This window comes from Nycticebus coucang, chromosome 14 (assembly GCF_027406575.1).
Source record: "Nycticebus coucang isolate mNycCou1 chromosome 14, mNycCou1.pri, whole genome shotgun sequence".
Lineage (NCBI taxonomy): Eukaryota > Metazoa > Chordata > Mammalia > Primates > Lorisidae > Nycticebus > Nycticebus coucang.
The window spans coordinates 67,346,549-67,359,380 of record NC_069793.1 but is presented as its reverse complement, the minus strand read 5'-3'; the positions used below and the strand labels follow the sequence as shown (position 1 = coordinate 67,359,380).

Here is a 12,832-nt window from a genome sequence, read left to right as displayed (position 1 = left end):
ATTTTTCAGGCAAATGGAATTCAGAAGAAAAGAGGAGTTGCAATCTTATTTTCAGATACATGCGGATTTAAAGCAACTAAAGTCAAAAAAGACAAAGATGGTCACTTTATATTGGTCAAGGGAAAAATACAACAAGAAGACATTTCAATTCTAAATATCTATGCACCCAATTTAAATGCTCCCAGATTCTTGAAACAGACCTTACTCAGTCTGAGCAATATGATATCTGATAATACCATAATTACAGGGGACCTTAACACTCCTCTTACAGAGCTGGACAGATCCTCTAAACAGAAATTAAACAAGGATATAAGAGACTTAAATGAGACCCTAGAACAACTGTGCTTGATAGACGCATATAGAACACTCCATCCCAAAGATAAAGAATATACATTCTTCTCATCACCCCATGGAACACTCTCCAAAATTGATCATATCCTGGGACACAAAACAAATATCAACAGAATCAAAAGAATTGAAATTTTACCTTGTTATCTTCTCAGACCATAAGGCACTAAAGGTGGAACTCAACTCTAACAAAAACACTCGACCCCACCCAAAGGCATGGAAACTAAACAATCTTCTGTTGAATAACAGATGGGTGCAGGAAGAAATAAAACAGGAAATCATTAACTTCCTTGAGCATAACAACAATAAAGACACAAGCTACCAAAACCTGTGAGATACTGCAAAAGCAGTTTTGAGAGGAAAATTCATCGCTTTAGATGCCTACATTCGAAAAACAGAAAGAGAGCACATCAACAATCTCACAAGAGATCTTATGGAATTGGAAAAAGAAGAACAATCTAAGCCTAAACTCAGTAGAAGAAAAGAAATATCCAAAATCAAATCAGAGATCAATGAAATTGAAAACAAAAGAATCATTCAGAAAATTAATGAAACAAGGAGTTGGTTTTTTGAAAAAATAAAATAGATAAACCATTGGCCAGACTAACGAGGAATAGAAAAGTAAAATCTCTAGTAACCTCAATCAGAAATGATAAAGGGGAAATAACAACTGATCCCACAGAGATACAAGAGATCATCTCTGAATACTACCAGAAACTCTATGCCCAGAAATTTGACAATGTGAAAGAAATGGATCAATATTTGGAGTCACACCCTATCCTTAGACTCAGCCAGGAAGAAATAGAGCTCCTGAACAGACCAATTTCAAGCACTGAGATCAAAGAAACAATAAAAAATCTTCCAACCAAAAAACGCCCTGGTCCAGATGGCTTCACTCCAGAATTCTATCAAACCTTCAAGGAAGAGCTTATTCCTGTACTGCAGAAATTATTCCAAAAAATTGAGGAAGAAGGAATCTTCCCCAACACATTCTATGAAGAAAACATCACCCTGATACCAAAACCAGGAAAAGACACAAACAAAAAGGAGAATTTCAGACCAATCTCACTCATGAATATAGACGCAAAAATTCTCAACAAAATCCTAGCCAATAGATTACAGCTTATCATCAAAAAAGTCATTCATCATGATCAAGTAGGCTTCATCCCAGGGATGCAAGGCTGGTTTAACATACGCAAGTCTATAAACGTTATCCACCATATTAACAGAGGCAAAAATAAAGATCACATGATCCTCTCAATAGATGCAGAAAAAGCATTTGATAAAATCCAGCATCCTTTTCTAATTAGAACACTGAAGAGTATAGGCATAGGTGGCACATTTCTAAAACTGATTGAAGCTATCTATGACAAACCCACAGCCAATATTTTACTGAATGGAGTAAAACTGAAAGCTTTTCCTCTTAGAACTGGAACCAGACAAGGTTGTCCTCTGTCACCTTTACTATTCAACGTAGTGCTGGAAGTTCTAGCCAATACAATTAGGCAAGACAAGGAAATAAAGGGAATCCAAATGGGAGCAGAGGAGGTCAAACTCTCCCTCTTTGCTGATGACATGATCTTATACTTAGAGAACCCCAAAGACTCAACCACAAGACTCCTAGAAGTCACCAAAAAATACAGTAATGTTTCAGGATATAGAATCAATGTCCACAAGTCAGTAGCCTTTGTGTACACCAATAACAGTCAAGATGAGAAGCTAATTAAGGACACAACTCCCTTCACCATAGTCTCAAAGAAAATGAAATACCTAGGAATATACCTAACGAAGGAGGTGAAGGACCTCTATAAAGAAAACTATGAAATCCTCAGAAAGGAAATAGCAGAGGATATTAACAAATGGAAGAACATACCATGCTCATGGATGGGAAGAATCAACATTGTTAAAATGTCTATACTTCCCAAAGCTATCTACCTATTCAATGCCATTCCTATCAAAGTACCTACATCGTACTTTCAAGATTTGGAAAAAATGATTCTGCGTTTTGTATGGAACCGGAAAAAACCCCGTATAGCTAAGGCAGTTCTTAGTAACAAAAATAAAGCTGGGGGCATCAGCATACCAGATTTTAGTCTGTACTACAAAGCCATAGTGCTCAAGACAGCATGGTACTGGCACAAAAACAGAGACATAGACACTTGGAATCGAATTGAACACCAAGAAATGAAACTAACATCTTACAACCACCTAATCTTTGATAAACCAAACTTGGGGGAACTTACCTTGGGGGAAAGACTCCCTATTCAATAAATGGTGTTGGGAGAACTGGATGTCTACATGTAAAAGACTGAAACTGGACCCACACCTTTCCCCACTCACAAAAATTGATTCAAGATGGATAAAGGACTTAAATTTAAGGCATGAAACAATAAAAATCCTCAAAGAAAGCATAGGAAAAACACTGGAAGATATTGGCCTGGGGGAAGACTTCATGAAGAAGACTGCCATGGCAATTGCAACAACAACAAAAATAAACAAATGGGACTTCATTAAACTGAAAAGCTTCTGTTCAGCTAAGGAGACAATAACCAAAGCTAAGAGACAACCTACACAATGGGAAAGGATATTTGCATATTTTCAATCAGACAAAAGCTTGATAACTAGGATCTGTAGAGAACTCAAATTAATCCACATGAAAAAAGCCAACAATCCCTTATATTAATGGGCAAGAGACATGAATAGAACTTTCTCTAAAGACAACAGACGAATGGCTAACAAACACATGAAAAAATGTTCATCATCTCTATATATTAGAGAAATGCAAATCAAAACAACCCTGAGATATCATCTAACTCCAGTGAGAATGGCCCACATCACAAAATCTCAAAACTGCAGATGCTGGTGTGGATGTGGAGAGAAGGGAACACTTTTACACTGCTGGTGGGACTGCAAACTAGTACAACCTTTCTGGAAGGAAGTATGGAGAAACCTCAAAGCACTCAAGCTAGACCTCCCATTTGATCCTGCAATCCCATTACTGGGCATCTACCCAGAAGGAAAGAAATCCTTTTATCATAAGGACACTTGTACTAGACTGTTTATTGCAGCTCAATTTACAATCGCCAAAATGTGGAAACAGCCTAAATGCCCACCAACCCAGGAATGGATTAACAAGCTGTGGTATATGTATACCATGGAATACTATTCAGCCATTAAAAAAAATGGAGACTTTACATCCTTCGTATTAACCTGGATGGACGTGGAAGACCTTATTCTTAGTAAAGCATCACAAGAATGGAGAAGCATGAATCCTATGTACTCAATTTTGATATGAGGACAATTAATGACAATTATGGTTGTGGGGGGGAAACAGAAAGAGGGAAGGAGGGAGGTGGGTGGGGCCTTGGTGTGTGTCACACTTTATGGGGGCAAGACATGATTGCAAGAGGGATTTTACCTAACAATTGCAATCAGCGTAACCTGGCTTATTGTACCCTCAATGAATCCCCAACAATAAAAAAAAAAAAGAAAAAAAGATTTTTAAAAAAGTGAACCGAGCCTCATGGACCTGTGAGGCAATATAAAATTCATGTCATCCGAATTCCAGAAGAAGAGAAAAAAGAAGTTTTTTTTTTTTTTTTGGCTGGCCCGGGCCTGGTTCAAACTCATCACCTCCAGTGTATGTGGCTGGCGCCCTAGCTGCTGAGCTATAGGCACAGAGCCTTTATCATTATTTTATTTATTTATTCATTTATTTTTGAGACAGAGACTCAAGCTGTAGCCCTGGATAGAGTGAAAAAAGAAGTATTTAAAGAAATAATGTTTTCCCAAATTTGACAATAGACATTGTTGTGGGGCCTAACTCAGCCCTATAGGAACCCTCCCCACAACTGCTCTACTCCTAAGACAAAACAAAGGTCCTAGTTAGCCCCACCCCCAAAGTTAGTGCCAAAGGACAGGAACTCACCAAAGCCCTCCAGGCAAGCTGTGGAATTTGCCCACCCCCTAGGCCCAATTTAAAAGGGGTCTCTAACTGCCCTCCACCCCCACAGACATCATTTTAGCACTGCCCAGGCAGGTTGCTATTCCCTTTCAATAAATCTGACCTAGACTTCTCTGTTCCTTTTGGGTCTTGTCTCTGAGCACTGCCTCTTACATCTTTTCAAACATAAATCTACAAAATCAAGACGTTCAGTGATGCCCAGACAGGATAAATCTAAAGAAATCCATACCTATTTACATCATACTCAAACTGCTGAAAAATAAAGACAAGTAAAAAAGAAATCTTGAAACCAGTCAGAGAAAAATGACAATGACTTATAGGAAAACCATGATTCAATTAACTGTGGATTTCTCATCAGAAACCATGCAGAGCTGCAATTTTTTTTTTTATTTTTTGAGAAAGAGTTTCACTATGTCACCCTTGGTAGAGTTCCACAGTATCATAGCTCACAGCAACCTCCAGTTCTTTTTTTTTTTTTGTAGAGACAGAGTCCCACTTTATTGCCCTGGTAGAGTGCCATGGGGTCACATGGCTCACAGCAACCTCCAACTCCTGGGCTTAGGCGATTCTCTTGCCTCAGCTTCTGGAGTAGCTGGAACTACAGGCGCCCACCACAACACCTGTTATTTTTTTGTTGCAGTTTGGCTGGGGCTGGGTTCGAACTCACCACCCTTGGCATATGGGGCTTGAGCCCTACCCACTGATCCATAGGCGCCGCCCGCAACCTTCAGCTCCTGGGCTTAAGTGATTCTCTTGCCTCAGCCTCCCAAGTAACTGGGACTACAGGTGCCCGCCACAACGCCCAGCTATTTTTTGGTTGCAGTTGTCATTGTTATTTGGCAAGCCAAGCCTGTGCTCGAACCTGCCACTTTTGGTGTATGTGGCTGATGCCCTAGCCACAGCTACAGGCACTGAGCTAAGACCAGCACATTTTTAAAGTGCTAAAAGAACTGTCAACCCAGAATTCTATATCCAGTAAAAACATACTTGAAGAAAAAGTTAGAGACATTTTCAGATGAAAGAAAATGAAAAGAATTCATTGCCATCAGACTTGCTCTAAAAGATTTGCTAAGAAATTGGATCAATAATCAAAAAACTTTCCACAAAGAAAAAAACCAACCTTTAATGGCTTAAGGGTGACTTCTTCCAAATTTTAAAGACAAATTAACTCTAATCCTTAACAAATTCTTCCCAAATATAGAAAAGGAGGAGAGACTTCTCAAGTGATTCTGAGATCAATGTGATTCTGATGTGAAAACCAGGTAAAGATAATACAAGAAAACAACAGACCAACATCTCTTATGAATATAGAAGCAAAAATACTCAACAAAATATCAGCAAACCAAATCCAGCCAACTTCTGAACAAGATTATACATGATGACCAAGCAATATTTATCCCAGGAATGTAAATTAGTTCAATGTATTAAAATCAATCAATATAATAGACCATGTTAAGAAACTAAGAGTCAAAAACAATATGATCATCTTAGTAGATGCATAAAAATGGATTCTACAGGTTAAAAACACTCAGCAAAGTAGGAAAAGGCAGGAACTTCCTCAATCTGATTAAGACATTGACAAAAAACGTTCAGCTAATATCAGACTGAAAGCTTCCCCCTCTAGATCTGGAATAAGACCAGGATGTCTTCTTTTGTCATTTCTATTCAATATTATCTGGAGGTTCTAGCCAAGTCAAGTAGGTTAAACAAATAAATTAATAATAAAAAATAAAAAGCATCCATTTTGGAATGGAAAAGTAAACATTTGCAGATGTTATGATCATCCCTATGTAAAATCATAAGGAACCCACAAAAAACACTACTGACCTAACAAACAAGTTCAACAAGGTTGCAGGGTACAAGCGGAATATACAAAAATTAATTTCACTTCCATACACTTGTAATGAACAATCTGAAAATAAATTAAGAAAACAATTCCACTTATAATAGTATCAAAAAGGGAAACCATCTATATGAAATGCCTAGAATAAGAAAATCTTGGCCGGGCTTCTATGTCTCATGCCTGTAATCCTAGCACTCTGGGAGGCTGAGGCGAGTGGATTGCCTGAACTCCCAAGTTGGAGACCAGCCTGAGCAAAAGCGAGACCCCCATCTCTACTAAAAATAGAAAAACTGAAGCAGGAAGATCGCTTGAGCCCGAGTTGGAGTTTGCTGTGAGCTATGATGCCATACCGCTCTACCCTGGAGACAGCTTGAGACTCTGTCGCAAAAAAAAGAAAGAAAAGAAAAGATACAGAAAGAAAGGCCTAGAAAAAGAAAACCTAGAAGGCCCTGCGCCCCGGTTCACACGCCTGTAATCCTAGACTGTGGTAGGTCGAGGCAGGAGTTTTAGGTTCTCTGCGTCCTGGAATTGTCCTGCCCTGATCCTGGCGCCCCTCCCAGGCCTCACCTCCCAAGTCCTACTTGTCCGGCAAACTGCTGGGCATATTCCTCGCCTCTGCCCGCGCAGCTCTTCCCCAGACCGCGTAACTGACTCTCCCGGCTTTCCCCAAGGATCCCGGAGTGTCTGTGTAATCCCGCTCCAGGGTCTGGGGAGGGTGAAGGTCAGCCTTTGGGGGATAGCGTCACACGCCGGGGATCAGTACGTTCACCACTCACCCCACCCCCTGCCTCAGTGTCCCGCAGTGTGACGGTCACAGTGGAAACACCTTCCCCGGGCGGCGGGCGCTGAGGTTGCGGGCACCCCCCACGCCTCCGGAGGAGCTCAGGGGCGGGAGACGCCAGAGCGAGGGGAGGCCGCGGAGCCCCGCAGCAGCCGGGGGCGGGGGCCGAGGCGGGGCGCGGGCGGCGGGCGGGCGGGCGGGCGGGCCGGGCGATGGGTCCTGAGGCGCTGCTGGCGGCGCTGCTGGCGGTGCTGGCGCTTCGGATAGGGGACCCCGCAGGGGCCGCGGCGCGGGGCGACACGTTCTCCGCGTTGACCAGCGTGGCGCGCGCCCTGGCGCCCGAGCGCCGGCTGCTGGGGCTGCTGCGCCGCTACCTGCGCGGGGAGGAAGCGCGGCTGCGGGACCTGACCAGGTGAGGGCTGCGAGGGTGGGAGCCACAGAGGAGCCTGAGCAGGAGACACTGGGCAAGGGGTCATCTGAAGCCGAGCGTGATCCCAGACTCACTGTCATGCTACGGGGGGACTTCAGAACCTGTGTCACACCGTGAGACCAGGACAGTGTGATATAAGGTGGGGAATGACTCTAAGGCCCTGAGTGACCCCTCTCCCCCCAATCCATTGTCACCCCGTGTGGGACCCTGAGACAGGAGGCATGGGGTGTTGAGGAAAGCTGTGTCACAATGTGTGAGGTCTCAGATTCAAGTCACATGCACATAGCACACCAGATTAGTGTCACACAGCAAAGTCGACAAACTGTGGGAAAGTGTGGTGGGGTGATTCTAGGGCCGGTAGGACCTCACAAAGTGCTCTGTGTCACAGGGAGGGTGAGATGGGCTGTAGCCACCTTTTGAGCAGGTGCTGTGAAACACCATGTGACACAGCAAACTGAGGTTTATTTGAGGAGTCAGGTAACAATCTGCGACAGTGTATGACATTTACACGTCACTGAGACAGGATGCAAATAACACTGTGGATGTTGTGCTCTGCATGTGAATAGTGCTGAGTAATTGGACAGGTCACTGTCAACACATATATTTGACTACCTACCATGAGCCAGACAGTGGTGCTACCACCAGGATAAAATGGTAACCAAGACCCAACTCTGCTCTGGAGTAATCTGGGTCTGTAGCATTATGACTGATAATCAGAGATGTCCATTACCTTCTTTGTTTAACACATGTAAACGCTCTCCAACTACTAAATAAGTAATAACTGAGATGCTGTATGTGTGTGAAAGTATTTGAGATCAAGAAAGCACTGTGGAGCCAGGTGCATGGGCTCACGCTTGTAATTGCCTGAGCTCAGGAGTTTGAGACCAGCCTTACTTAGCAAGAGCAAGACCCTGTCTCTAAAAATAGCTGGGCATTGTGGCAGGTGCCTGTAGTCCCAGCTACTTGGAAGACTGAGCAAAGAGGATCCCTTGAGCCCAAGAGTTTAAGGTTGCTGTGAGCTTTGATACCATGCTCCATGGCACTCTACCAAGGGCGTCAAAGTGAGACTCTGTCTAAAGAAAGAAGAAAGGAAGAGAAGAGAGAAAGGAAGAGAGAGAGATAGAGATAAAGAGAGAGAGAGAAAGGGAAGGAAGGAAAGAAAAAAAAGAAATAAATCACTGTGATAATCCAGTAATTCAGGCCAGGCCAGGCACAGTGGCTCACAAGAGTGAGGTTGAAGCTGGAGGATAGCTTCAGCACAGGAGTTTGAGACCAGCCTAAGCAAAGCAAGACCCCGTCTCTATTAAAAATAGGCAAATTAACTGGGTGTGGTGGTGCATTTCTGTAGTTCCAGCTACAGGGGAGGCTGAGGCAGGAGGATTGCCTTAGCCCAGGAATTTGAGGTTGCTATGAGCTAGGCTAAGACCACATGGCACTCCAGCCTGCGCAACAGAGCAGGCGCTGTTACAAAAAATAAATAAATAAATAAAGACAAAGCCATACTTGATGCTATAAGATATTGAGTGCTGCACACACAGCAGATGCTCACCAATATTGATTTTTTATACAGGGTGTCCATAAAGTTCATGTGCAGTTTACTGTGTTGAACTATTTTAAATTGCACACGAACTTTATGTCCACAATCAATAAACCATGGTGTTGCACACAGTGGGATAAAGTATTGCAAGACTTAGGATGTTGGGGCCCTGTAATCGGGTATTGACTTTGTCATCGTCAACTATGAAAGATGAGTGATTCTGTGATACTGTGCGTATAAACATGTGTTGTGCCTTCTCAGCTTGAGACATGGAGAAGCCCACAACTGAGAACCAGTGCTTGTGACCATGTAACTGTTTGGAGAATATTAATATTGTACTTATATTATGTGACCCTCTTGCTGAGCTGAGATAGCACCACTTATAAAACTTCGAGTGTGTGCAATAGTAATATTGATTTTGAGGTGACACGGGAAGAAGGTGTTTGGGACCCTATGACTTGAGTCCATGCAGAAGAGAATCAGTTTGTGTGCAGAGGTGTGTATGAGAGATCTTTTTATTTTCCTTTGAGATAGAGTCTCACTTTGTTGCCCCAGGTAGAGTGCTGTGGAGTCACAGCTCACAGCAACCTCAAACTCTTAGGCTCAAGTGATCCTCTTGCCTCAGTCTCCCGAGTGCCTAGAACTGGACACTCACCACAAGGCCCAGCTAGTTTTTTCATTTTTAGTAGAGATGGGGTCTTGCTCTTGCTCAGGCTGGTCTCAAACTCCCGAGCTCAATCCATCTGCCTCAGCCTCCCAGAGTGCTAGGATTACAGGCATGAGCCACCACACCTGGCCTTGATAAATTTTAGTAATTATTGTCATTCTTAGGAGCAGCATAATTGTGTAGTGTTTTATGAGTCCCTGTCAATAGAGAAAAATATTTTAGTTTGGTTCTTAGTCCAGATTCATTGGAGTCCAAGTTCACTGATAGAAATGAATGTGGCGGGTGGTGCCTGTGGCTCAGTGAGTAGGGCCCCCATATACCGAGGGTGGCAGGTTCAAACCCAGCCCCGGCTGAACTGCAACCAAAAAATAGCCGGGCGTTGTGGTGGGCACCTGTAGTCCCAGCTGCTCGGGAGGCTGAGGCAGGAGAATCACGGAAGCCCAAGAGCTAGAGGTTGCTGTGAGTCCTGTGACATCATGGCACTCTACCGAAGGTGGTAAAGTGAGACTCTGTCTCTACAAAAAAAAAAAAAAAAAAAAAATGAATGTGGCTCAGTGGGTAGGGTGCTGGCCCCATATACCGAGGGTGGCGGGTTTGAACCCGGCCCCAGCCAAACTGCAATTAAAAAATAGCCGGACATTGTGGCAGGTGCCTGTAGTCCCAACTACTCAGGAGGCTGAGGCAAGAGAATCGCCTAAGCCCAGGAGTTGGAGGTTGCTGTGAGCTCTGATGCCACGGCAATCTACTGAGGGCAATAAAATGAGACTCTGTCTCTAAAAAAAAAAAAGGAAAGAAAAGAAATGAACTTTGATTTCAGAACCAGCGTGCTCCTTGCTATGCATGTGCGTGTTCTCATGCCACTAGTCTCCTTCTGGGGTGGCTCAGATGGAGATGGGGAGTCGGAATCCCGGTGCCAATCTTTCAGAAAACAGGCTTAGAAAAGAGCGTTGGAAGACTCTGGCCAAAGCAGCTGGCCAGCCCTCCTCCCCTCTCTATGCTGGTCTCTTTCACCACTGTCATTGTCACAGCTTTCACACAGCGAGTGGTCTTATAGAAACCTTATCTCCTTTGATTTTCTCTCATACACGATACTTCGAAATATGTTTGTGTTACACTCTTAACAAATGACAAATCATTTAAACATGAGAAAACTAACATCTTGGCTTATCCAAATCCAGGCCTAGGATTTGCAAACCCAGTTGCAAATCCAGGGCTAGGATACAGTTGATTTGATTGTTTATCCAACTTTTTTCCCATTATGTTATGATGTCTCTTCCCTGCAGACCCAGCCCCTACCTACACAAGGTTTTATTAGCAGTCAGAGTACATAGTGATTAAGAGTCTGGATTCAGAAGTTTAGCAGACCTCTATTTAAATCCTTGGCTCTGACCTTGGGCAAGTTTCTTTGCTTCTTTAAGTTTAGTTTCGTAATCTGTAAAATTATGATAAAAATAGTACCTACTCTCATAGGGTTGTTAGAAGGCTCAAGTACCACATAAAAGTGTTTATCATCATGCTTGGAATGTAGTAATTGCTCAATAAATGTTAACTCTTTATGGTTACTGTGTGTTTTAATACTGGCTAATGGGACTAGACTCCACTTTTAGCCATAGGTATTAACTAGGATTATGAGAATTCAGATAAAAAGAATCAGAAAATGCCATATTCTTTTCTCAGATGACTGATAAACAGTTAATTTGTAGTTTAGTTTGATATTTTGAAGACCATCATTCTGTTCTCTAGTCACTAGTGAAATGTGTGCTTTTTAAAACAAGAATTTTGGCAGTTTCTGCTCATTTATACATACTCCCAATCTGGTGATTTTATGTAGCTTGAGATGTTATTTCTAAGGCTGTTAGTTGATATTCTTCTTTAAATTTCTAAATAGGAAAACCAAATATGTTTTGATGTTGAAACTACTCCCACCCCAAGTTAAAAAAAAGTATGCTATTTACGGTATATATAGATATATACTAATATGGTACATATATATGTATATACATGTAGTTAACCCCTGGTTTTATTGTAGTTGCCGTGTAAAACACCACCAAGAGTAAAAGAGTAACATAAGCAGCAGTTATTTCTGCGCTAAGAATTAAGCATTTAATGAGTTGTCTCACTAATAAAGTGCTGGATGTCAGCAGAAAAAAGAGAAAAAAAAAAAGAATTAAGCATTTAGAATGTCTCAGAACTGAGACAAAGCCATTTCTGAATTCCAAAGGCGAAACATACTGGATTGAAACAGCCCATGTATTGTGGTTGGATAACCTGCCCAGACTATGCTTAATGCAAGGATTGTGTTGCATATTTTATGTGTAGAGTCTTGAAGGAAAGAATCTGATTTTCCACTCTCAGCAACATTTGTTAAAGCAAAAAGCCACTTAGGAAACCCTGAGGTTTGAATTCAGCCTCCAGTATCTCAGTCTCTAGAAACCAGCTATTTGTGCAGAGGCTGGGCAGAGAGCCAACTTTTAGATTCTAAACCGACCTCAGTTATCAGTAGAAAGATTTTTTTTTTCTTTTTTCTCCGTGTGGCAGAAAAATGGCATATCTGAACACTGGATTGAATAGATGTGTCACAGTAGAGATCAAACCCCTAGCCTGAACAAACAACTGCGGAATGCAAAGTGGGGTGCAAAGAGAACAAAGAAACACAGTATTTTGTATTTTGTGGGTGACTTGGGGCAAACATTCACCTTTCTGGCTTACCTCTTTCCCTTCGTATCTCAGTTTCCTCTGATGTCTGTCAAACATTAGTTGTCAAGCTAATGAGGAATCTATTTATTCAGTTGTGGAAAAGGTGATGGGAAGAATAATAGAATGTGCATGCTAAAAGTATCCATAGAAAGCTAGATGAGACCTGTTCTTTCATTTTACAGAGGCAGACACTGACGCATGGTTAGAGACTGGGTCTGAATCAGTCTCAGGTCTCCTCCCAGCTCCATCCTTTCCAACTGTTTTATAAAAGTCCCTGCCCTCTCACCCTCAATTGTTCCTGGACTCTTACTCTTCAAGCTGGACTTAAGCCCAAGTCTCTGCATGTAAGTTTTTTCATCTAGCGGTGGAATATCTTTCACTAAGTAGTTCCATATGGAGCTGAAGCAGGAAATAATGGGTAGTAAGAAAGATCCCACACCCTGAAGGCTGGTTTAGTTTCAAATCCCTAAAGTTGCAGCTCACAAACAGCCCTGTCTTTGGGATCAGAGACACCCTGGGACTTGACAGGCCTCTTATTTCCTCCCTGGGGCCCTCATTCTTATTC

At 42.4% G+C, this 12,832-nt stretch overlaps 1 protein-coding gene across 3 annotated transcripts in view; it reads left to right on the top strand.

Annotated features, from left to right (window-relative positions):
• Window positions 1-7,138: 7,138 nt before the first annotated feature.
• P4HA3 (prolyl 4-hydroxylase subunit alpha 3) overlaps window positions 7,139-12,832 on the top strand; it is a 70,129-nt gene continuing 64,435 nt past the window's right edge. For all 3 annotated transcript variants that reach the window (XM_053561289.1, XM_053561288.1, XM_053561290.1), the window contains exon 1: window positions 7,139-7,348. In XM_053561289.1, the coding sequence (XP_053417264.1) occupies window positions 7,149-7,348 (200 nt within the window). In that variant the 5' untranslated portion in view covers window positions 7,139-7,148. The remainder of the gene's footprint in view (window positions 7,349-12,832) is intronic.